A 23,106-nucleotide genomic window follows, 5' to 3' on the forward strand; every position below is an offset into this window, starting at 1 on the left:
GCAAACTGGCTCAAATTAAGATCCTACATCTGTAGATGTGTTTCTTTTTTAAATCAATATGGCTGAACAGTCCAGCATATAGTTCGTGTGGGATTCTTCAGCCTTTTAGCTTGCTTATATTAAAATGGTACACATTGTTAGGTATGCCCTACCCTCTATGGGGACAGCCGAAGAACCCTTTTAGGTTCTAGATAGCACCTTTTTTTCTAAGAGTGTGGTTATCAGTAAAGGCATTGCTAGTACAAAAGACAAGTGCAGGTTTGTTAAGCCGTGGAAATTATTGTTTGTTTACTCTAGCACCATTTGACTTTTTTATTATTGTGACAAGGTCACACAATACCCCTCTGGATTCCCCGAGTTCAGTCTGCCTGTACACTGACTCTACCAGGAGTGGCCCCTTTTGTCCCTGGGCTGACAGCCATCTAGCCCACAGTGATAGTAGTGTTGAACAACCCCTCAGTCCTGACTCATCCACACCACAGAGCATGATCACATCCCAGCCACAGCTGCCTGCCTGCCTGCCTGCCTGCCTGCCTGCCTGCCTGCCTGCCTGCCTACCTGCCTGCCTGCTTGCCTGCTTGCCTGCCTGCCTGCCTGCCTGCCTGCTGTAGCACCACCCAGGTGGTCCAAATGGACTGATATACCCTTTCAAAAATCTTATGCTCCTTTTGGATATTTTAAATATGAGAAGCCATTTAGATGCAATTGTGAGAGAGGGAGAGAGTTTACATGTGCGTGCATGCATGTTTGTTGTAGATAGACATATGTTATAGCTACACTGCTTTCTGATGGTACTGGGAAACAGTAGCATGAGTAATTATATTTGCCATTACGTCCAATCAGATAGGAGGTAGACCTATTTACTATGACAGCTACTAAGCATGCACATAGCTTCTTGCATATTTGATACAGTCTTGACATTAATAATACATGTTTTCAAGGTTTAATTCATCATAGTTTTGACTAATCTGAGCAAGCTATTATGAACAAAGGGGTCAGACTAACTCACAACACGTGCACACAAACAACCCTCACACAAAGGCGCTTACTGTAAAAACACGCATGCACACACATAAACCTGAAAACACACAACAGCGCAGCAAAAGCACACTCACTCGCGCATCTCTTGATGCTGGATCACATACACATCCTCGTTGTTATCGGATTTAGTCGTTCCTCTGTCATTAAGCCCAGTAGTCATGGGATGCTAGATGTAGACAAACTTACATAATACTGCCTCCAGAAATGAAGACATTGAAGAATGGTGTTAGAGAGTGACAGAGAAGGGAATGACACAGAGGGAAACAGAGAAATAGTGGGTATGGGGGAAATGTGAACGAGTGAAAAACAGAATGGTAGTAGAGAGAAAAAGATAGAGAGATAATGGTAGAGGGAATAACAGAATGGTAGTAGAGTGAAAAAGATAGAGAGATAATGGTAGAGGGAATAACAGAATGGTAGTAGAGAGAAAAAGATAGAGAGATAATGGTAGAGGGAATAACAGAATGGTAGTAGAGAGAAGAAGATAGAGAGATAATGGTAGAGGAAATAACAGGGAGGGGGTGGTAGTGGTGGTTCTGTTCTGTGCACATCAGCCTTTTCTCCCCTCCCCCAAGTCTGAAAATCTTCCCATACTGAGGCCATGCAGGGACAGGATGGCTGGAATAAGGCATTAGAAATGGAGAAGAGAACGGCTGGAGTAAAATATTAAAGGTGAAGGACAGGAGGGCTGGAGTAAGACAATAGAGATGGAGGGAGAGGACGGCTGGAGTAAGGTATTAGAGATGGAGGGAGAGGAGGACTGGAGTAAAGTAATAGAGATGGAGGAAGAGGAGGGCTGGAGTAAGGTATTAGAGATGGAGGGAGAGGAGGACTGGAGTGAGGTATTAGAGATGGAGGAGAGGGGGAGAGGAGGACTGGAGTAAGTTAATAGAGATGGAGGGAGAGGACGGATGGAGTAAGGTATTAGAGATGGAGGGAGAGGAGGGAGAGGACGGCTGGAGTAAGGTATTAGAGATGGAGGGAGAGGAGGACTGGAGTAAGGTATTAGAGATGGAGGAGAGGGGGAGAGGAGGACTGTAGTAAGTTAATAGAGATGGAGGGAGAGGACGGATGGAGTAAGGTATTAGAAATGGAGGGAGAGGAGGACTGGAGTAAGGTATTAGAGATGGAGGGAGAGGAGGACTGGAGTAAGGTATTAGAGATGGGGGGAGAGTAGGGAGAAGAGGACTGGAGTAAGGTATTAGAGATGGAGGGAGAGGAGGACTGGAGTAAGGTATTAGAGATGGAGTGAGAGGAGGACTGGAGTAAGGTATTAGAGATGGAGGCAGAGGAGAACTGGAGTAAGGTATTAGAGATGGAGGGAGAGGAGGACTGGAGTAAGGTATTAGAGATGGAGGGAGAGGAGGACTGGTGTAAGGTATTAGAGATGGAGGCAGAGGAGCACTGGAGTAAGGTATTAGAGATGGGGGGAGAGTAGGGAGAGGAGGACTGGAGTAAGGTATTAGAGATGGAGGGAGAGGAGGACTGGAGTAATGTATCAGAGATGGAGGAGAAGGGGGAGAGGAGACCTGGAGTAAGGTATTAGAGATGGACGGAGAGGAGGGAGAGGAGGACTGGAGTAAGGTATTAGAGTTGGAGGGAGAGGAGGACTGGAGTAAGGTATTAGAGATGGGGGGAGAGGAGGGAGAGGAGGACTGGAGTAAGGTATTAGAGATGGGGGAGAGGAGGACTGGAGTAAGGTATTAGAGATGGAGGGAGAGGGGGACAGGAATAAGGTATTAGAGATGGAGGGAGATGACGACTGGAGTAAGGTATTAGAGATGGAGGGAGAGGAAGACTGGAGTAAGGTATTAGAGATGGGGGAGAGTAGGGAGAAGAGGACTGGAGTAAGGTATTAGAGTTGGAGGGAGAGGAGGACTGGAGTAAGGTATTAGAGATGGAGGGAGAGGAGGACTGGAGTAAGGTATTAGAGATGGAGGGAGAGGAGGACTGGAGTAAGGTATTAGAGATGGAGGGAGAGAAGGACTGGAGTAAGGTATTAGAGATGGAGGGAGAGTAGGGAGAGGAGGACTGGAGTAAGGTATTAGAGATGGAGGGAGAGGAGGACTGGAGTAAGGTATTAGAGATGAGTGAGAGGAGGACTGGAGTAAGGTATTAGAGATGGAGGGAGATGACGACTGGAGTAAGGTATTAGAGATGGAGGGAGAGGAAGACTGGAGTAAGGTATTAGAGATGGGGGAGAGTAGGGAGAAGAGGACTGGAGTAAGGTATTAGAGTTGGAGGGAGAGGAGGACTGGAGTAAGGTATTAGAGATGGAGGGAGAGGAGGACTGGAGTAAGGTATTAGAGATGGAGGGAGAGGAGGACTGGAGTAAGGTATTAGAGATGGAGGGAGAGAAGGACTGGAGTAAGGTATTAGAGATGGAGGGAGAGTAGGGAGAGGAGGACTGGAGTAAGGTATTAGAGATGGAGGGAGAGGGGGACTGGAGTAAGGTATTAGAGATGGAGGGAGAGTAGGGAGAGGAGGACTGGAGTAAGGTATTAGAGATGGAGTGAGAGGAGGACTGGAGTAAGGTGTTAGAGATGGGGGAGAGGAGGACTGGAGTAAGGTATTAGAGATGAGTGAGAGGAGGACTGGAGTAAGGTATTAGAGATGGAGGGAGAGGAAGACTGGAGTAAGGTATTAGAGATGGAGGGAGAGGAGGACTGGAGTAAGTTATTAGAGATGGGGGAGAGTAGGGAGAGAAGGACTGGAGTAAGGTATTAGAGATGGAGTGAGAGGAGGACTGGAGTAAGGTATTAGAGATGGGGGAGAGTAGGGAGAGGAAGACTGGAGTAAGGTATTAGAGATGGAGGGAGAAAAGGACTGGAGTAAGGTATTAGAGATGGAGGGAGAGAATGACTGGAGTAAGGTATTAGAGATGGAGGGAGAGAAGGACTGGAGTAAGGTATTAGAGATGGAGGGAGAGGGGGACTGGAGTAAGGTATTAGAGATGGAGGGAGAGGAGGACTGGAGTAAGCTATTAGAGATGGAGGGAGAGAATGACTGGAGTAAGGTATTAGAGATGGAGGGAGAGAAGGACTGGAGTAAGGTATTAGAGATGGAGGGAGAGGAGGACTGGAGTAAGGTATTAGAGATGGAGGGAGAGGAGGACTGGAGTAAGCTATTAGAGATGGAGGGAGAGAAGGACTGGAGTAAGGTATTAGAGATGGAGGGAGAGAAGGACTGGAGTAAGCTATTAGAGATGGAGGGAGAGAAGGACTGGAGTAAGGTATTAGAGATGGAGGGAGAGAAGGACTGCAGTAAGGTATTAGAGATGGAGGGAGAGAAGGACTGGAGTAAGGTGTTTTAGCACACAGGAACTCTCAATTCACCATGTTACATCAGTATAACTAGTGTTCATCCAGCAACAATGAGACTGGGCTGTAACATGAGGCTTTTGAATTGTCGGATAACTGCCATTTGTATTTTTATCTGGTGTTTATACAGGTGATCCCATTGAGATTATTATTTGCTATTTGTGCAGGGGGCAGGGGCTGTCCTGTGCTATGATTTACTTTAAAATAGGCACACTGTATCACTGACATTAGGGGACATAGGTTCTTGAAAATGTTTGATTTATTTGGTATCATTACCCATTTTCATGTAATTCCTGCTCTGAAAGTCCTTAGTTGCCATTGTACACATGTTGCCAGTTGTACACAATATGAATTAACATAGCACACGGATGTTTCCTCCACTTGGGACTGACTAATTGGTAGACTGGCTCCTCTCCCTGGGACTGACTAATTGGTAGACTGGCCTTGACTGATTGGTGGACTGACTGATGAAATGGTTGATTGATTGTTGGGAGATGGAGACAGGATACCTTAGTTACAGTGCAGGAGTAGTCCTTAGCCCCTCCGATAAACTAGCGCCACAAAAGGAGGCTAACATGCTTTATTTATTCAGCATGAAATATGATTGATGATGTGTGTATCAGTGCATGGACATCTGTCAGCATGGAGCTGCAACTGTGGAGCTTTATGTAGGACTATTGTGCTCTCGCTAGCACTGTGTGTAAACGTCTGTGCGTACTTGTGCATGAATGTGTGTCTGTGTGTGTTTATGCATTCATGTACTACTGTATGTGCTGTTCACATATGCTATTTGTGTGTATGTCTGTGTGTGTGTGTTTGATTCCTTTAGTCACACAAGCAGAGGCTCCCACATACTCACATTGCACTGAGCTTTGAGTGGGCGAAGGCCACAGTGGAGCTGATAGGAGGAGAGAGAGGGGAGGAGAGGAGAGGAGAGGAGAGGGGGGAGGGGGGAAGAGGACAGGGCATGCAGGAGTGGAACGGGAGGAGAGGAGAGGGGATGCAGGAGTGGAGTGGGAGGAGAGGAGAGGAGAGGAGAGGAGAGGAGAGGAGAGGAGAGGAGAGGAGAGGAGAGGAGAGGAGAGGAGAGGAGAGGAGAGGAGAGGAGAGGAGAGGAGAGGAGAGGAGAGGAGAGGAGGAGAGGAGATGAGATGCAGGAGTGGAGTGGAAGGAGAGGAGAGGAGAGGAGAGGAGAGGAGAGGAGAGGAGAGGAGAGGAGAGGAGAGGAGAGGAGAGGAGATGCAGGAGTGGAGTGGAAGGAGAGGAGAGGAGAGGAGAGGAGAGGAGAGGAGAGGAGAGGAGAGGAGAGGAGAGGAGAGGAGAGTAGATGCAGGAGTGGAGTGGAATGAGAGGAAAGGGGAGGAGAGGAAAGGAAAGGAGAGGAGAGGAGAGGAGAGGAGAGGAGAGGAGAGGAGAGGAGAGGAGAGGAGAAATCGAGTGAACGAGTAGAAAACAGGGGAAAGATTAAAAAATAAAATGTGTGTTTGTACTGTAGTGCCACAGTGATGAGCTCACAGAGTCCAGTTGTTATTGTCTTCAGGGGAGTGGAGCAGCCAGCCAGTCCCAAGGTCCCAGGCTCCCTCCCCCAGGCCCAGGGTCACCGAGCCACCCACACCTCCTACTGGGGGTAGAAAGAGAGAGGCATCTGGGGCATAAACCCAGGCAGCATCTCCATGCCAACACTGCGTGAGGGAGAGAGAAATGAAAACTATTTTATTTCATTATTTATTCTCATAAAAATCATGTTGCCACGGCAACAAGAGTTTGCAACTTCTACAGCTCTCTCTTTCCCTCTCTCTCTATCTCTCTCTTCTCTCTCTTTCTCTCTTTCTCTCTCTCTCTATTTTTTTCTCTCTCTTTCTCTCTCTCTCTTTTTCTCTCTCTCTTTTTCTCTCTCTCTCTTTTTCTCTCTCTCTTTTTCTCTCTCTCTCTTTTTCTCTCTCTCTTTTTCTCTCTCTCTCTCTCTCTCTCTCTCTCTCGCACTCAATTCAATTCAATTCAAGTGGCTTTATTGGCATGGGAAACATGTGTTAACATTGCCAAAGCAAGTGAGGTAGATATTATACAAAAGTGAAATAAACAATACAAATTAACAGTAAACATTACACACACAGAAGTTTAAAACAATAAAGACATTACAAATGTCATATTATATATATACAGTGTTGTAACAATGTACAAATGGTTAAAGCACACAAGTTAAAATAAATAAGCATAAATATGGGTTGTATTTACAATGGTGTTTGTTCTTCATTGGTTGCCCTTTTCTTGTGGCAACAGGTCACAAATCTTGCTGCTGTGATGGCACACTGTGGAATTTCTCCCAGTAGATATGGGAGTTTATCAAAATTGGATTTGTTTTCAAATTCTTTGTGGATCTGTGTAATCTGAGGGAAATATGTCTCTCTAATATGGTCATACACTGGGCAGGAGGTTAGGAAGTGCAGCTCAGTTTCCACCTCATTTTGTGGGCAGTGTGCACATAGCCTGTCTTCTCTTGAGAGCCATGTCTGCCTACGGCGGCCTTTCTCAATAGCAAGGCTATGTTCACTGAGTCTGTACATAGTCAAAGCTTTCCTTAAGTTTGGGTCAGTCACAGTGGTCAGGTATTCTGCCACTGTGTACTCTCTGTTTAGGGCCAAATAGCATTCTAGTTTGCTCTGTTTTTTTGTTAATTCTTTCCAATGTGTCAAGTAATTATCTTTTTGCTTTCTCATGATTTGGTTGGGTCTAATTGTGCTGTTGTCCTGGGGCTCTGTGGGGTGTGTTTGTGAACAGAGCCCTAGGACCAGCTTGCTTAGGGGACTCTTCTCCAGGTTCATCTCTCTGTAGGTGATGGCTTTGTTATGGAAGGTTTGGGAATCGCTTCCTTTTAGGTGGTTGTAGAATTTAACGGCTCTTTTCTGGATTTTGATAATTAGTGGGTATCGGCCTAATTCTGCTCTGCATGCATTATTTGGTGTTCTACGTTGTACACGGAGGATATTTTTGCAGAATTCTGCATGCAGAGTCTCAATTTGGTGTTTGTCCCATTTTGTGAAATCTTGGTTGGTGAGCGGACCCCAGACCTCACAACCATAAAGGGCAATGGGCTCTATCACTGATTCAAGTATTTTTAGCCAGATCCTAATTGGTATGTTGAAATTTATGTTCCTTTTGATGGCATAGAAGGCCCTTCTTGCCTTGTCTCTCAGATCGTTCACAGCTTTGTGGAAGTTACCTGTGGTGCTGATGTTTAGGCCGAGGTATGTATAGTTTTTTGTGTGCTCTAGGGCAACGGTGTCTAGATGGAATTTGTGGTCCTGGTGACTGGACCTTTTTTGGAACACCATTATTTTGGTCTTACTGAGATTTACTGTCAGGGCCCAGGTCTGACAGAATCTGTGCAGAAGATCTAGGTGCTGCTGTAGGCCCTCCTTGGTTGGTGACAGAAGCACCAGATCATCAGCAAACAGTAGACATTTGACTTCGGATTCTAGTAGGGTGAGACCGGGTGCTGCAGACTGTTCTAGTGCCCGCGCCAATTCGTTGATATATATGTTGAAGAGGGTGGGGCTTAAGCTGCATCCCTGTCTCACCCCACGACCCTGTGTGAAGAAATGTGTGTGTTTTTTGCCAATTTTAACCACACACTTGTTGTTTGTGTACATGGATTTTATAATGTCGGATGTTTTACCCCCAACACCACTTTCCATCAATTTGTATAGCAGACCCTCATGCCAAATTGAGTCGAAGGCTTTTTTGAAATCAACAAAGCATGAGAAGACTTTGCCTTTGTCTTGGTTTGTTTGGTTGTCAATTAGGGTGTGTAGGGTGAATACATGGTCTTTTGTACGGTAATTTGGTAAAAAGACAATTTGACATTTGCTGTTTTCATTGAGGAAATGTACGAGTCTGCTGTTAATGATAATGCAGAGGATTTTCCCAAGGTTACTGTTGACGCATATTCCACGGTAGTTATTGGGGTCAAATTTGTCTCCACTTTTGTGGATTGGGGTGATCAGTCCTTGGTTCCAAATATTGGGGAAGATGCCAGAGCTAAGGACGATGTTAAAGAGTTTTAGTATAGCCAATTGGAATTTGTTGTCTGTATATTTGATCATTTCATTAAGGATACCATCAACACCACAGGCCTTTTTGGGTTGGAGGGTTTTTATTTTGTCCTGTAACTCATTCAAGGTAATTGGAGAATCCAGTGGGTTCTGGTAGTCTTTAATAGTTGATTCTAGGATTTGTATTTGATCATGTATATGTTTTTGCTCTTTATTCTTTGTTATAGAGCCAAAAAGATTGGAGAAGTGGTTTACCCATACATCTCCATTTTGGATAGATAATTCTTCGTGTTGTTGTTTGTTTAGTGTTTTCCAATTTTCCCAGAATTGGTTAGAGTCTATGGAGTCTTCAATTACATTGAGCTGATTTCTGACGTGCTGTTCCTTCTTTTTCCGTAGTGTATTTCTGTATTGTTTTAGTGATTCACCATAGTGAAGGCGTAGACTGAGGTTTTCCGGGTCTCTATGTTTTTGGTTGGACAGGTTTCTTAATTTCTTTCTTAGGTTTTTGCATTCTTTATCAAACCATTTGTCATTGTTGTTCATTTTCTTCGGTTTTCTATTTGAGATTTTTACTCTCTCTCTCTCTCTTTTTCTCTCTCTCTCTCTCGCACTCTCTCTCTCTCTCTCTTTCTCTCTCTCTCTCTCTCTCGCACTCTCTCTCTCTTTCTCTCTTTCTCTCACTTTTTCTTTCTCTTTCTCTCTCTTTCTCTCTTTCTCTCTCTTTTTCTTTCTCTTTCTCTCTCTTTCTCTCTCTCTCTCTCTATTTTTCTCTCTCTTTCTCTCTCTCTCTCTCTATTTTTCTCTCTCTCTTTTTCTCTCTCTCTTTTTCTCTCTCTCTTTTTCTCTCTCTCTTTTTCTCTCTCTTTTTCTCTCTCTCTCTCTCTCTCTCTCTCTCTCTCTCTCTCTCTCTCTCTCTCTCTCTCTCTCTCTCTCTCTCTCTCTCTCTCTCACAGACCCAGTGATAATGTGTTAATGTGTTCTCATGTGTGGGAATTGATGTTTTCCAGTGTGTGGGGACATCCATGGGCAGTTTTTTGACCTTATGAAGCTGTTTGAGGTGGGTGGCTCGCCGGCTACGACGCGGTACCTCTTCTTGGGAGACTATGTGGACCGGGGATACTTCAGTATCGAGGTAAGAGACACCCACCGAACATCCTTCTCCCTTAATCCTCATAAACTATTAGTATCTTTGTCTGTACGTATACCAGTGTTTAATTCAACACCTCAATTGAATCCAATGCACAGAGAGAGATATACCATATCCACACGCCAGACCAGTGGAGGCTGGTGGGAGAAGCTATAAGAGGATGGGCTCATTGTAATGGCTGGAATGGAATTAGTGGAACGGAGTCAAACGTGGTTTCTATATGTTTTATAACGTTCCGTTGATTCCATTCCAGCCATTACAAGGAGCCCCGTCCTTCTATAGCTCCTCCCACCAGCCTCCTCTGCTCCAGACCTGGTTATGATAATTTCTGCCCAAGGTTACCAATCCCCAATATTATCTCTCTACCTGTTTGGTTGTGACTTTCCTATGAGGAGCCATCAGAAGCTCTCCTTTAAATTGAAGGCATTCTGCTGTTTCCACTGAGATGTGATCCCTCCCTGCGCCGTGCTGCTTCCACGCTCTGCGTGACGAGGAGTTATAGTGCACTGAAGCCCTGGAAAAACCGTGAGGAGGAAGGACGAATCATCCAGTCACAATGCAATCGATGCTGACACGCTGCATTTGCATAAAGGAGGGCTTTCCCGTTGGCATGAGGGGTTGATTATCCTTAGACAGACTGGCTCCACCAATTCTCATGATTATCATACTATCTTTATCAGCTGTCACCAAATCAATGACTGGGGGTCCCTCATCTGAGATTATCCATAATCATCTATGATTAAATGGAGGACAATTAGAGTTCAAATAAAGGTCCATTTTAGACTTTTTCTAATTTGAGCTTAGGGCAGTCATTGATCGTGATACAGTCTGTTTTATCATTCTGATTTGAGCTTAGGGCAGTCATTGATCGTGATGCAGACTGATTTTATCATTCTGATTTGAGCTTAGTGCAGTCATTGATCGTGATACAGTCTGATTTTATCATTCTGATTTTAGCTTAGGGCAGTCATTGATCGTGATGCAGACTGATTTTATCATTCCCATGTCATGTTATATAACGTTGACTTTGTTATTGTCAAGCTGCAGCCTGGTGCAGGCCCCCAAACGGTGTATTTTATCATGGTGTGTATTTGTGTGTATATAAACTGAGCTAATAACCCTCTTTATCTACTCTCTTGACAGTGTGTTTTGTATCTTTGGTCGTTGAAAATCCTCTACCCAAAGACGCTATTTCTACTGCGAGGAAACCACGAATGTAGACATTTGACAGAATACTTCACCTTCAAACAAGAATGTGAGTTCTGTCTCTCCAGATATGTTCTATTTCTTTCTGTTTACTTCTGATGGTGACTTGTCAATACCATGTCTCCCCTGGAGCACTATTGATGAAAACATAACTCATGCCTTGTTCCTTGAGACAGGAGGTGAGGAGGTTAGGTACATATGGGAGAGGAGCAGGCAAGAGGTGGGGATGTAGAGGTGTTGTCTGGGGAGGAATGGGACAGGAGGTAGAGGTGTTGTCTGGGGAGGAATGGTACAGGAGGTAGAGGTGTTGTCTGGGGAGGAATGGGACAGGAGGTAGAGGTGTTGTCTGGGGAGGAATGGGACAGAAGGTAGAGGTGTTGTCTGGGGAGGAATGGTACAGGAGGTAGAGGTGTTGTCTGGGAAGGAATGGGACAGGAGGTAGAGGTGTTGTCTGGGGAGGAATGGGACAGAAGGTAGAGGTGTTGTCTGGGGAGGAATGGGACAGGAGGTAGAGGTGTTGTCTGGGGAGGAATGGTACAGAAGGTAGAGGTGATGTCTGGGGAGGAATGGGACAGAAGGTAGGGGTGTTGTCTGGGGAGGAATGGTACAGGAGGCAGAGGTGTTGTCTGGGGAGGAATGGTACAGGAGGTAGAGGTGTTGTCTGGGGAGGAATGGTACAGGAGGTAGAGGTGTTGTCTGGGGAGGAATGGGACAGAAGGTAGAGGTGTTGTCTGGGGAGGAATGGTACAGAAGGTAGAGGTGTTGTCTGTGGAGGAATGGTACAGGAGGTAGAGGTGTTGTCTGGGGAGGAATGGTAGAGGAGGTAGAGGTGTTGTCTGGGGAGGAATGGTACAGGAGGTAGAGGTGTTGTCTGGGGAGGAATGGTACAGGAGGTAGAGGTGTTGTCTGGGGAGGAATGGTACAGGAGGTAGAGGTGTTGTCTGGGGAGGAATGGGACAGGAGGTAGAGGTGTTGTCTGGGGAGGAATGGTTACAGAAGGTAGAGGTGTTGTCTGGGGAGGAATGGTACAGGAGGTAGAGGTGTTGTCTGGGGAGGAATGGGACAGGAGGTAGAGGTGTTGTCTGGGGAGGAATGGGACAGAAGGTAGAGGTGTTGTCTGGGGAGGAATGGGACAGGAGGTAGAGGTGTTGTCTGGGGAGGAATGGTACAGAAGGTAGAGGTGATGTCTGGGGAGGAATGGGACAGAAGGTAGGGGTGTTGTCTGGGGAGGAATGGTACAGGAGGCAGAGGTGTTGTCTGGGGAGGAATGGTACAGGAGGTAGAGGTGTTGTCTGGGGAGGAATGGTACAGGAGGTAGAGTAGTTGTCTGGGGAGGAATGGGACAGAAGGTAGAGGTGTTGTCTGGGGAGGAATGGTACAGAAGGTAGAGGTGTTGTCTGTGGAGGAATGGTACAGGAGGTAGAGGTGTTGTCTGGGGAGGAATGGTAGAGGAGGTAGAGGTGTTGTCTGGGGAGGAATGGTACAGGAGGTAGAGGTGTTGTCTGGGGAGGAATGGTACAGGAGGTAGAGGTGTTGTCTGGGGAGGAATGGTACAGGAGGTAGAGGTGTTGTCTGGGGAGGAATGGGACAGGAGGTAGAGGTGTTGTCTGGGGAGGAATGGTTACAGAAGGTAGAGGTGTTGTCTGGGGAGGAATGGTACAGGAGGTAGAGGTGTTGTCTGGGGAGGAATGGGACAGGAGGTAGAGGTGTTGTCTGGGGAGGAATGGTTACAGAAGGTAGAGGTGTTGTCTGGGGAGGAATGGTTACAGAAGGTAGAGGTGTTGTCTGGGGAGGAATGGTACAGGAGGTAGAGGTTTTGTCTGGGGAGGAATGGTACAGGAGGTAGAGGTGTTGTCTGGGGAGGAATGGGACAGGAGGTAGAGGTGTTGTCTGGGGAGGAATGGGACAGGAGGTAGAGGTGTTGTCTGGGGAGGAATGGTACAGGAGGTAGAGTAGTTGTCTGGGGAGGAATGGGACAGAAGGTAGAGGTGTTGTCTGGGGAGGAATGGTACAGAAGGTAGAGGTGTTGTCTGGGGAGGAATGGTACAGGAGGTAGAGGTGTTGTCTGGGGAGGAATGGTACAGGAGGTAGAGGTGTTGTCTGGGGAGGAATGGTACAGGAGGTAGAGGTGTTGTCTGGGGAGGAATGGTACAGGAGGTAGAGGTGTTGTCTGGGGAGGAATGGGACAGGAGGTAGAGGTGTTGTCTGGGGAGGAATGGTACAGGAGGTAGAGGTGTTGTCTGGGGAGGAATGGGACAGGAGGTAGAGGTGTTGTCTGGGGAGGAATGGTACAGGAGGTAGAGGTGTTGTCTGGGGAGGAATGGGACAGGAGGTAGAGGTGTTGTCTGGGGAGGAATGGTACAGGAGGTAGAGGTGTTGTCTGGGGAGGAATGGGACAGGAGGTAGAGGTGTTGTCTGGGGAGGAATGGTACAGGAGGTAGAGGTGTTGTCTCGGTAGGAATGGTACAGGAGGTAGAGGTGTTGTCTGGGGAGGAATGGGACAGAAGGTAGAGGTGTTGTCTGGGGAGGAATGGTACAGAAGGTAGAGGTGTTGTCTGGGGAGGAATGGGACAGGAGGTAGAGGTGTTAACTGGGGAGGAATGGTACAGGAGGTAGAGGTGTTGTCTGGGGAGGAATGGGACAGGAGGTTGAGGTGTTGTCTGGGGAGGAATGGTACAGGAGGTAGAGGTGTTGTCTGAGGAGGAATGGGACAGAAGGTAGAGGTGTTGTCTGGGGAGGAATGGTACAGGAGGTAGAGGTGTTGTCTGGGGAGGAATGGTACAGGAGGTAGAGGTGTTGCCTCGGTAGGAATGGTACAGGAGGTAGAGGTGTTGTCTGGGGAGGAATGGGACAGGAGGTAGAGGTGTTGTCTGGGGAGAAATGGGACAGGAGGTAGAGGTGTTGTCTGGGGAGGAATGGTACAGGAGGTAGAGGTGTTGTCTGGGGAGGAATGGTACAGGAGGTAGAGGTGTTGTCTGGGGAGGAATGGTACAGGAGGTAGAGGTGTTGTCTGGGGAGGAATGGGACAGGAGGTAGAGGTGTTGTCTGGGGAGGAATGGGACAGAATTAGAGGTGTTGTCTGGGGAGGAATGGTACAGGAGGTAGAGGTGTTGTCTGGGGAGGAATGGTACAGGAGGTAGAGGTGTTGTCTGGGGAGGAATGGTACAGAAGGTAGAGGTGTTGTCTGGGGAGGAATGGTACAGGAGGTAGAGGTGTTGTCTGGGGAGGAATGGTACAGGAGGTAGAGTTGTTGTCTGGGGAGGAATGGTACAGTAGGTAGAGGTGTTGTCTGGGGAGGAATGGTACAGGAGGTAGAGGTGTTGTCTGGGGAGGAATGGGACAGGAGGTAGAGGTGTTGTCTGGGGAGGAATGGGACAGGAGGTAGAGGTGTTGTCTGGGGAGGAATGGTACAGAAGGTAGAGGTGTTGTCTGGGGAGGAATGGTACAGGAGGTAGATGTGTTGTCTGGGAAGGAATGGGACAGAAGGTAGAGGTGTTGTCTGGGGAGGAATGGTACAGGAGGTAGAGGTGTTGTCTGTGGTGGAATGGGACAGGAGGTAGAGGTGTTGTCTGGGGAGGAATGGTACAGGAGGTAGAGGTGTTGTCTGGGGAGGAATGGGACAGGAGGTAGAGGTGTTGTCTGGGGAGGAATGGGACAGAATTAGAGGTGTTGTCTGGGGAGGAATGGTACAGGAGGTAGAGGTGTTGTCTGGGGAGGAATGGTACAGGAGGTAGAGTTGTTGTCTGGGGAGGAATGGTACAGAAGGTAGAGGTGTTGTCTGGGGAGGAATGGTACAGGAGGTAGAGGTGTTGTCTGGGGAGGAATGGTACAGGAGGTAGAGGTGTTGTCTGGGGAGGAATGGTACAGAAGGTAGAGGTGTTGTCTGGGGAGGAATGGTACAGGAGGTAGAGGTGTTGTCTGGGGAGGAATGGTACAGGAGGTAGAGTTGTTGTCTGGGGAGGAATGGTACAGTAGGTAGAGGTGTTGTCTGGGGAGGAATGGTACAGGAGGTAGAGGTGTTGTCTGGGGAGGAATGGGACAGGAGGTAGAGGTGTTGTCTGGGGAGGAATGGGACAGGAGGTAGAGGTGTTGTCTGGGGAGGAATGGTACAGAAGGTAGAGGTGTTGTCTGGGGAGGAATGGTACAGGAGGTAGATGTGTTGTCTGGGAAGGAATGGGACAGAAGGTAGAGGTGTTGTCTGGGGAGGAATGGTACAGGAGGTAGAGGTGTTGTCTGTGGTGGAATGGGACAGGAGGTAGAGGTGTTGTCTGGGGAGGAATGGTACAGGAGGTAGAGGTGTTGTCTGGGGAGGAATGGTACAGAAGGTAGAGGTGTTGTCTGGGGAGGAATGGTACAGGAGGTAGAGGTGTTGTCTGGGGAGGAATGGTACAGAAGGTAGAGGTGTTGTCTGGGGAGGAATGGTACAGGAGGTAGAGGTGTTGTCTGGGGAGGAATGGTACAGGAGGTAGAGTTGTTGTCTGGGGAGGAATGGTACAGTAGGTAGAGGTGTTGTCTGGGGAGGAATGGTACAGGAGGTAGAGGTGTTGTCTGGGGAGGAATGGGACAGAAGGTAGAGGTGTTGTCTGGGGAGGAATGGTACAGGAGGTAGAGGTGTTGTCTGGGGAGGAATGGGACAGGAGGTAGAGGTGTTGTCTGGGGAGGAATGGTACAGGAGGTAGAGGTGTTGTCTGGGGAGGAATGGGACAGGAGGTAGAGGTGTTGTCTGGGGAGGAATGGTACAGGAGGTAGAGGTGTTGTCTCGGTAGGAATGGTACAGGAGGTAGAGGTGTTGTCTGGGGAGGAATGGTACAGGAGGTAGAGGTGTTGTCTCGGTAGGAATGGTACAGGAGGTAGAGGTGTTGTCTGGGGAGGAATGGGACAGAAGGTAGAGGTGTTGTCAGGGGAGGAATGGTACAGAAGGTAGAGGTGTTGTCTGGGGAGGAATGGGACAGGAGGTAGAGGTGTTAACTGGGGAGGAATGGTACAGGAGGTAGAGGTGTTGTCTGGGGAGGAATGGGACAGGAGGTTGAGGTGTTGTCTGGGGAGGAATGGTACAGGAGGTAGAGGTGTTGTCTGAGGAGGAATGGGACAGAAGGTAGAGGTGTTGTCTGGGGAGGAATGGTACAGGAGGTAGAGGTGTTGTCTGGGGAGGAATGGTACAGGAGGTAGAGGTGTTGCCTCGGTAGGAATGGTACAGGAGGTAGAGGTGTTGTCTGGGGAGGAATGGGACAGGAGGTAGAGGTGTTGTCTGGGGAGGAATGGGACAGGAGGTAGAGGTGTTGTCTGGGGAGGAATGGTACAGGAGGTAGAGGTGTTGTCTGGGGAGGAATGGTACAGGAGGTAGAGGTGTTGTCTGGGGAGGAATGGTACAGGAGGTAGAGGTGTTGTCTGGGGAGGAATGGGACAGGAGGTAGAGGTGTTGTCTGGGGAGGAATGGGACAGAATTAGAGGTGTTGTCTGGGGAGGAATGGTACAGGAGGTAGAGGTGTTGTCTGGGGAGGAATGGTACAGGAGGTAGAGTTGTTGTCTGGGGAGGAATGGTACAGAAGGTAGAGGTGTTGTCTGGGGAGGAATGGTACAGGAGGTAGAGGTGTTGTCTGTGGTGGAATGGGACAGGAGGTAGAGGTGTTGTCTGGGGAGGAATGGTACAGGAGGTAGAGGTGTTGTCTGGGGAGGAATGGTACAGAAGGTAGAGGTGTTGTCTGGGGAGGAATGGTACAGGAGGTAGAGGTGTTGTCTGGGGAGGAATGGTACAGAAGGTAGAGGTGTTGTCTGGGGAGGAATGGTACAGGAGGTAGAGGTGTTGTCTGGGGAGGAATGGTACAGGAGGTAGAGTTGTTGTCTGGGGAGGAATGGTACAGTAGGTAGAGGTGTTGTCTGGGGAGGAATGGTACAGGAGGTAGAGGTGTTGTCTGGGGAGGAATGGGACAGGAGGTAGAGGTGTTGTCTGGGGAGGAATGGGACAGGAGGTAGAGGTGTTGTCTGGGGAGGAATGGTACAGAAGGTAGAGGTGTTGTCTGGGGAGGAATGGTACAGGAGGTAGATGTGTTGTCTGGGAAGGAATGGGACAGAAGGTAGAGGTGTTGTCTGGGGAGGAATGGTACAGGAGGTAGAGGTGTTGTCTGTTGTGGAATGGGACAGGAGGTAGAGGTGTTGTCTGGGGAGGAATGGTACAGGAGGTAGAGGTGTTGTCTGGGGAGGAATGGTACAGAAGGTAGAGGTGTTGTCTGGGGAGGAATGGTACAGGAGGTAGAGGTGTTGTCTGGGGAGGAATGGTACAAAAGGTAGAGGTGTTGTCTGGGGAGGAATGGTACAGGAGGTAGAGGTGTTGTCTGGGGAGGAATGGTACAGGAGGTAGAGTTGTTGTCTGGGGAGGAATGGTACAGTAGGTAGAGGTGTTGTCTGGGGAGGAATGGTACAGGAGGTAGAGGTGTTGTCTGGGGAGGAATGGGACAGGAGGTAGAGGTGTTGTCTGGGGAGGAATGGTTACAGAAGGTAGAGGTGTTGTCTGGGGAGGAATGGTACAGGAGGTAGAGGTGTTGTCTGGGGAGGAATGGGCCAGGAGGTAGAGGTGTTGTCTGGGGAGGAATGGGACAGGAGGTAGAGGTGTTGTCTGGGGAGGAATGGTACAGGAGGTAGAGGTGTTGTCTGGGGAGGAATGGGACAGGAGGTAGAGGTGTTGTCTGGGGAGGAATGGTAGAGGAGGTAGAGGTGTTGTCTGGGGAGGAATGGTACAGGAGGTAGAGGTGTTGTCTGGGGTGGAATGGGACAGGAGGTAGAGGTGTTTTCTGGGCAGGAATGGTACAGGAGGTAGAGGTGTTGTCTGGGGAGGAATGGGACAGGAGATAGAGGTGTTGTCTGGGGAGGAATGGTTACAGAAGGTAGAGGTGTTGTCTGGGGTGGAATGGGACAGGAGAGAGGTGTTGTCTGGGGTGGAATGGTACAGGAGATAAAGGTGTTGTCTGGGGAGGAATGGTACAGGAAATAGAGGTGTTGTCTGCGGAGGAATGGTTACAGAAGGTAGAGGTGTTGTCTGGGGAGGAATGGTTACAGAAGGTAGAGGTGTTTTCTGGGGAGGAATGATACAGGAGGTAGAGGTGTTGTCTGGGGAGGAATGGTACAGGAGGTAGAGGTGTTGTCTGGGGAGGAATGGGACAGGAGGTAGAGGTGTTGTCTGGGGAGGAATGGGACAGGAGGTAGAGGTGTTGTCTGGGGAGGAATGGGACAGGAGGTAGAGGTGTTGTCTGGAGAGGAATGGGACAGGAGGTAGAGGTGTTGTCTGGGGAGGAATGCTACAGGAGGTAGAGGTGTTGTCTGGGGAGGAATGGGACAGGAGGAGGAGGTGTTAACTGTGGAGGAATGGTACAGAAGGTAGAGGTGTTATCTGGGGAGGAATGGTACAGGAGGTAGATTTGTTGTCTGGGGAGGAATGGTACAGAAGGTAGAGGTGTTGTCTGGGGAGGAATGGTACAGGAGGTAGAGGTGTTGTCTGTGGAGGAATGGGACAGAAGGTAGAGGTGTTGTCTGGGGAGGAATGGGACAGAAGGTAGAGGTGTTGTCTGGGGAGGAATGGTACAGGAGGTAGAGGTGTTGTCTGGGGAGGAATGGGACAGGAGGTAGAGGTGTTGTCTGGGGAGGAATGGGACAGGAGGTAGAGGTGTTGTCTGGGGAGGAATGGGACAGGAGGTAGATGTGTTGTCTGGGGAGGAATGGTACAGGAGGTAGAGGTGTTGTCTGGGGAGGAATGGGACAGGAGGTAGAGGTGTTGTCTGTGGAGGAATGGTACAGAAGGTAGAGGTGTTGTCTGGGGAGGAATGGTACAGGAGGTAGAGGTGTTGTCTGGGGAGGAATGGTACAGGAGGTAGAGTTGTTGTCTGGGGAGGAATGGTACAGTAGGTAGAGGTGTTGTCTGGGGAGGAATGGTACAGGAGGTAGAGGTGTTGTCTGGGGAGGAATGGGACAGGAGGTAGAGGTGTTGTCTGGGGAGGAATGGGACAGGAGGTAGAGGTGTTGTCTGGGGAGGAATGGTACAGAAGGTAGAGGTGTTGTCTGGGGAGGAATGGTACAGGAGGTAGATGTGTTGTCTGGGAAGGAATGGGACAGAAGGTAGAGGTGTTGTCTGGGGAGGAATGGTACAGGAGGTAGAGGTGTTGTCTGTGGTGGAATGGGACAGGAGGTAGAGGTGTTGTCTGGGGAGGAATGGTACAGGAGGTAGAGGTGTTGTCTGGGGAGGAATGGTACAGAAGGTAGAGGTGTTGTCTGGGGAGGAATGGTACAGGAGGTAGAGGTGTTGTCTGGGGAGGAATGGTACAGAAGGTAGAGGTGTTGTCTGGGTAGGAATGGTACAGGAGGTAGAGGTGTTGTCTGGGGAGGAATGGTACAGGAGGTAGAGTTGTTGTCTGGGGAGGAATGGTACAGTAGGTAGAGGTGTTGTCTGGGGAGGAATGGTACAGGAGGTAGAGGTGTTGTCTGGGGAGGAATGGGACAGGAGGTAGAGGTGTTGTCTGGGGAGGAATGGTTACAGAAGGTAGAGGTGTTGTCTGGGGAGGAATGGTACAGGAGGTAGAGGTGTTGTCTGGGGAGGAATGGGCCAGGAGGTAGAGGTGTTTTCTGGGGAGGAATGGGACAGGAGGTAGAGGTGTTGTCTGGGGAGGAATGGTACAGGAGGTAGAGGTGTTGTCTGGGGAGGAATGGGACAGGAGGTAGAGGTGTTGTCTGGGGAGGAATGGTAGAGGAGGTAGAGGTGTTGTCTGGGGAGGAATGGTACAGGAGGTAGAGGTGTTGTCTGGGGTGGAATGGGACAGGAGGTAGAGGTGTTTTCTGGGCAGGAATGGTACAGGAGGTAGAGGTGTTGTCTGGGGAGGAATGGGACAGGAGATAGAGGTGTTGTCTGGGGAGGAATGGTTACAGAAGGTAGAGGTGTTGTCTGGGGTGGAATGGGACAGGAGAGAGGTGTTGTCTGGGGTGGAATGGTACAGGAGATAAAGGTGTTGTCTGGGGAGGAATGGTACAGGAAATAGAGGTGTTGTCTGCGGAGGAATGGTTACAGAAGGTAGAGGTGTTGTCTGGGGAGGAATGGTTACAGAAGGTAGAGGTGTTTTCTGGGGAGGAATGGTACAGGAGGTAGAGGTGTTGTCTGGGAAGGAATGGTACAGGAGGTAGAGGTGTTGTCTGGGGAGGAATGGGACAGGAGGTAGAGGTGTTGTCTGGGGAGGAATGGGACAGGAGGTAGAGGTGTTGTCTGGGGAGGAATGGGACAGGAGGTAGAGGTGTTGTCTGGAGAGGAATGGGACAGGAGGTAGAGGTGTTGTCTGGGGAGGAATGCTACAGGAGGTAGAGGTGTTGTCTGGGGAGGAATGGGACAGGAGGTGGAGGGGTTAACTGTGGAGGAATGGTACAGAAGGTAGAGGTGTTGTCTGGGGAGGAATGGTACAGGAGGTAGATGTGTTGTCTGGGGAGGAATGGTACAGAAGGTAGAGGTGTTGTCTGGGGAGGAATGGTACAGAGGTAGAGGTGTTGTCTGTGGAGGAATGGGACAGAAGGTAGAGGTGTTGTCTGGGGAGGAATGGGACAGAAGGTAGAGGTGTTGTCTGGGGAGGAATGGTACAGGAGGTAGAGGTGTTGTCTGGGGAGGAATGGGACAGGAGGTAGAGGTGTTGTCTGGGGAGGAATGGGACAGGAGGTAGAGGTGTTGTCTGGGGAGGAATGGGACAGGAGTTAGAGGTGTTGTCTGGGGAGGAATGGTACAGGAGGTAGAGGTGTTGTCTGGGGAGGAATGGGACAGGAGGTAGAGGTGTTGTCTGGGGAGGAATGGTACAGGAGGTAGAGGTGTTGTCTGGGGAGGAATGGGACAGGAGGTAGAGGTGTTGTCCGGGGAGGAATGGGACAGAAGGTAGAGGTGTTGTCTGGGGAGGAATGGGACAGGAGGTAGAGGTGTTGTCTGGGGAGGAATGGGACAGGAGGTAGAGGTGTTGTCTGGGGAGGAATGGTACAGGAGGTAGAGGTGTTGTCTGCGGAGGAATGGGACAGGAGGTAGAGGTGTTGTCTAGGGAGGAATGGGAAAGAAGGTAGAGGTGTTGTCTGGGGAGGAATGGTACAGGAGGTAGAGGTGTTGTCTGGGGAGGAATGGTTACAGAAGGTAGAGGTGTTGTCTGGGGAGGAATGGTTACAGAAGGTAGAGGTGTTGTCTGGGGAGGAATGGGACAGGAGGTAGAGGTGTTGTCTGGGGAGGAATGGTTACAGAAGGTAGAGGTGTTGTCTGGGGAGGAATGGTACAGGAGGTAGAGGTGTTGTCTGGGGAGGAATGGTACAGGAGGTAGAGGTGTTGTCTGGGGAGGAATGGTACAGGAGGTAGAGGTGTTGTCTGGGGAGGAATGGTACAGGAGGTAGAGGTGTTGTCTGGGGAGGAATGGGACAGAAGGTAGAGGTGTTGTCTGGGGAGGAATGGTACAGGAGGTAGAGGTGTTGTCTGGGGAGGAATGGGACAGAAGGTAGAGGTGTTGTCTGGGGAGGAATGGGACAGGAGGTAGAGGTGTTGTCTGGGGAGGAATGGTACAGGAGGTAGAGGTGTTGTCTGGGGAGGAATGGTACAGGAGGTAGAGGTGTTGTCTGGGGAGGAATGGGACAGAAGGTAGAGGTGTTGTCTGGGGAGGAATGGTACAGGAGGTAGAGGTGTTGTCTGGGGAGGAATGGTACAGGAGGTAGAGGTGTTGTCTGGGGAGGAATGGTACAGGAGGTAGAGGTGTTGTCTGGGGAGGAATGGGACAGAAGGTAGAGGTGTTGTCTGGGGAAGAATGGTACAGGAGGTAGAGGTCTTGTCTGGGGAGGAATGGGACAGGAGGTAGAGGTGTTGTCTGGGGAGGAATGGGACAGAAGGTAGAGGTGTTGTCTGGGGAGGAATTGTACAGGAGGTAGAGGTGTTGTCTGGGGAGGAATGGTACAGGAGGTAGAGGTGTTGTCTGGGGAGGAATGGGACAGGAGGTAGAGGTGTTGTCTGGGGAGGAATGGGACAGAATTAGAGGTGTTGTCTGGGGAGGAATGGTACAGGAGGTAGAGGTGTTGTCTGGGGAGGAATGGTACAGGAGGTAGAGTTGTTGTCTGGGGAGGAATGGTACAGAAGGTAGAGGTGTTGTCTGGGGAGGAATGGTACAGGAGGTAGAGGTGTTGTCTGTGGTGGAATGGGACAGGAGGTAGAGGTGTTGTCTGGGGAGGAATGGTACAGGAGGTAGAGGTGTTGTCTGGGGAGGAATGGTACAGAAGGTAGAGGTGTTGTCTGGGGAGGAATGGTACAGGAGGTAGAGGTGTTGTCTGGGGAGGAATGGTACAGAAGGTAGAGGTGTTGTCTGGGGAGGAATGGTACAGGAGGTAGAGGTGTTGTCTGGGGAGGAATGGTACAGGAGGTAGAGTTGTTGTCTGGGGAGGAATGGTACAGTAGGTAGAGGTGTTGTCTGGGGAGGAATGGTACAGGAGGTAGAGGTGTTGTCTGGGGAGGAATGGGACAGGAGGTAGAGGTGTTGTCTGGGGAGGAATGGGACAGGAGGTAGAGGTGTTGTCTGGGGAGGAATGGTACAGAAGGTAGAGGTGTTGTCTGGGGAGGAATGGTACAGGAGGTAGATGTGTTGTCTGGGAAGGAATGGGACAGAAGGTAGAGGTGTTGTCTGGGGAGGAATGGTACAGGAGGTAGAGGTGTTGTCTGTTGTGGAATGGGACAGGAGGTAGAGGTGTTGTCTGGGGAGGAATGGTACAGGAGGTAGAGGTGTTGTCTGGGGAGGAATGGTACAGAAGGTAGAGGTGTTGTCTGGGGAGGAATGGTACAGGAGGTAGAGGTGTTGTCTGGGGAGGAATGGTACAAAAGTTAGAGGTGTTGTCTGGGGAGGAATGGTACAGGAGGTAGAGGTGTTGTCTGGGGAGGAATGGTACAGGAGGTAGAGTTGTTGTCTGGGGAGGAATGGTACAGTAGGTAGAGGTGTTGTCTGGGGAGGAATGGTACAGGAGGTAGAGGTGTTGTCTGGGGAGGAATGGGACAGGAGGTAGAGGTGTTGTCTGGGGAGGAATGGTTACAGAAGGTAGAGGTGTTGTCTGGGGAGGAATGGTACAGGAGGTAGAGGTGTTGTCTGGGGAGGAATGGGCCAGGAGGTAGAGGTGTTGTCTGGGGAGGAATGGGACAGGAGGTAGAGGTGTTGTCTGGGGAGGAATGGTACAGGAGGTAGAGGTGTTGTCTGGGGAGGAATGGGACAGGAGGTAGAGGTGTTGTCTGGGGAGGAATGGTAGAGGAGGTAGAGGTGTTGTCTGGGGAGGAATGGTACAGGAGGTAGAGGTGTTGTCTGGGGTGGAATGG

The 23,106-nt window shown here is 49.5% G+C and overlaps 1 protein-coding gene across 3 annotated transcripts in view; it reads left to right on the forward strand.

Moving 5' to 3' along the window:
• ppp3ca (protein phosphatase 3, catalytic subunit, alpha isozyme) overlaps positions 1-23,106 on the forward strand; it is an 87,386-nt gene that overhangs the window by 33,512 nt on the left and 30,768 nt on the right. For all 3 annotated transcript variants that reach the window (XM_055935287.1, XM_055935288.1, XM_055935286.1), the window contains exons 3-4: positions 9,424-9,548; positions 10,707-10,818. In XM_055935287.1, coding sequence (XP_055791262.1) covers positions 9,424-9,548; positions 10,707-10,818 — 237 coding nt within the window. The remainder of the gene's footprint in view (positions 1-9,423; positions 9,549-10,706; positions 10,819-23,106) is intronic.

This window comes from Salvelinus fontinalis, chromosome 10 (genome assembly GCF_029448725.1).
Source record: "Salvelinus fontinalis isolate EN_2023a chromosome 10, ASM2944872v1, whole genome shotgun sequence".
Classification (NCBI taxonomy): Eukaryota; Metazoa; Chordata; class Actinopteri; order Salmoniformes; family Salmonidae; genus Salvelinus; species Salvelinus fontinalis.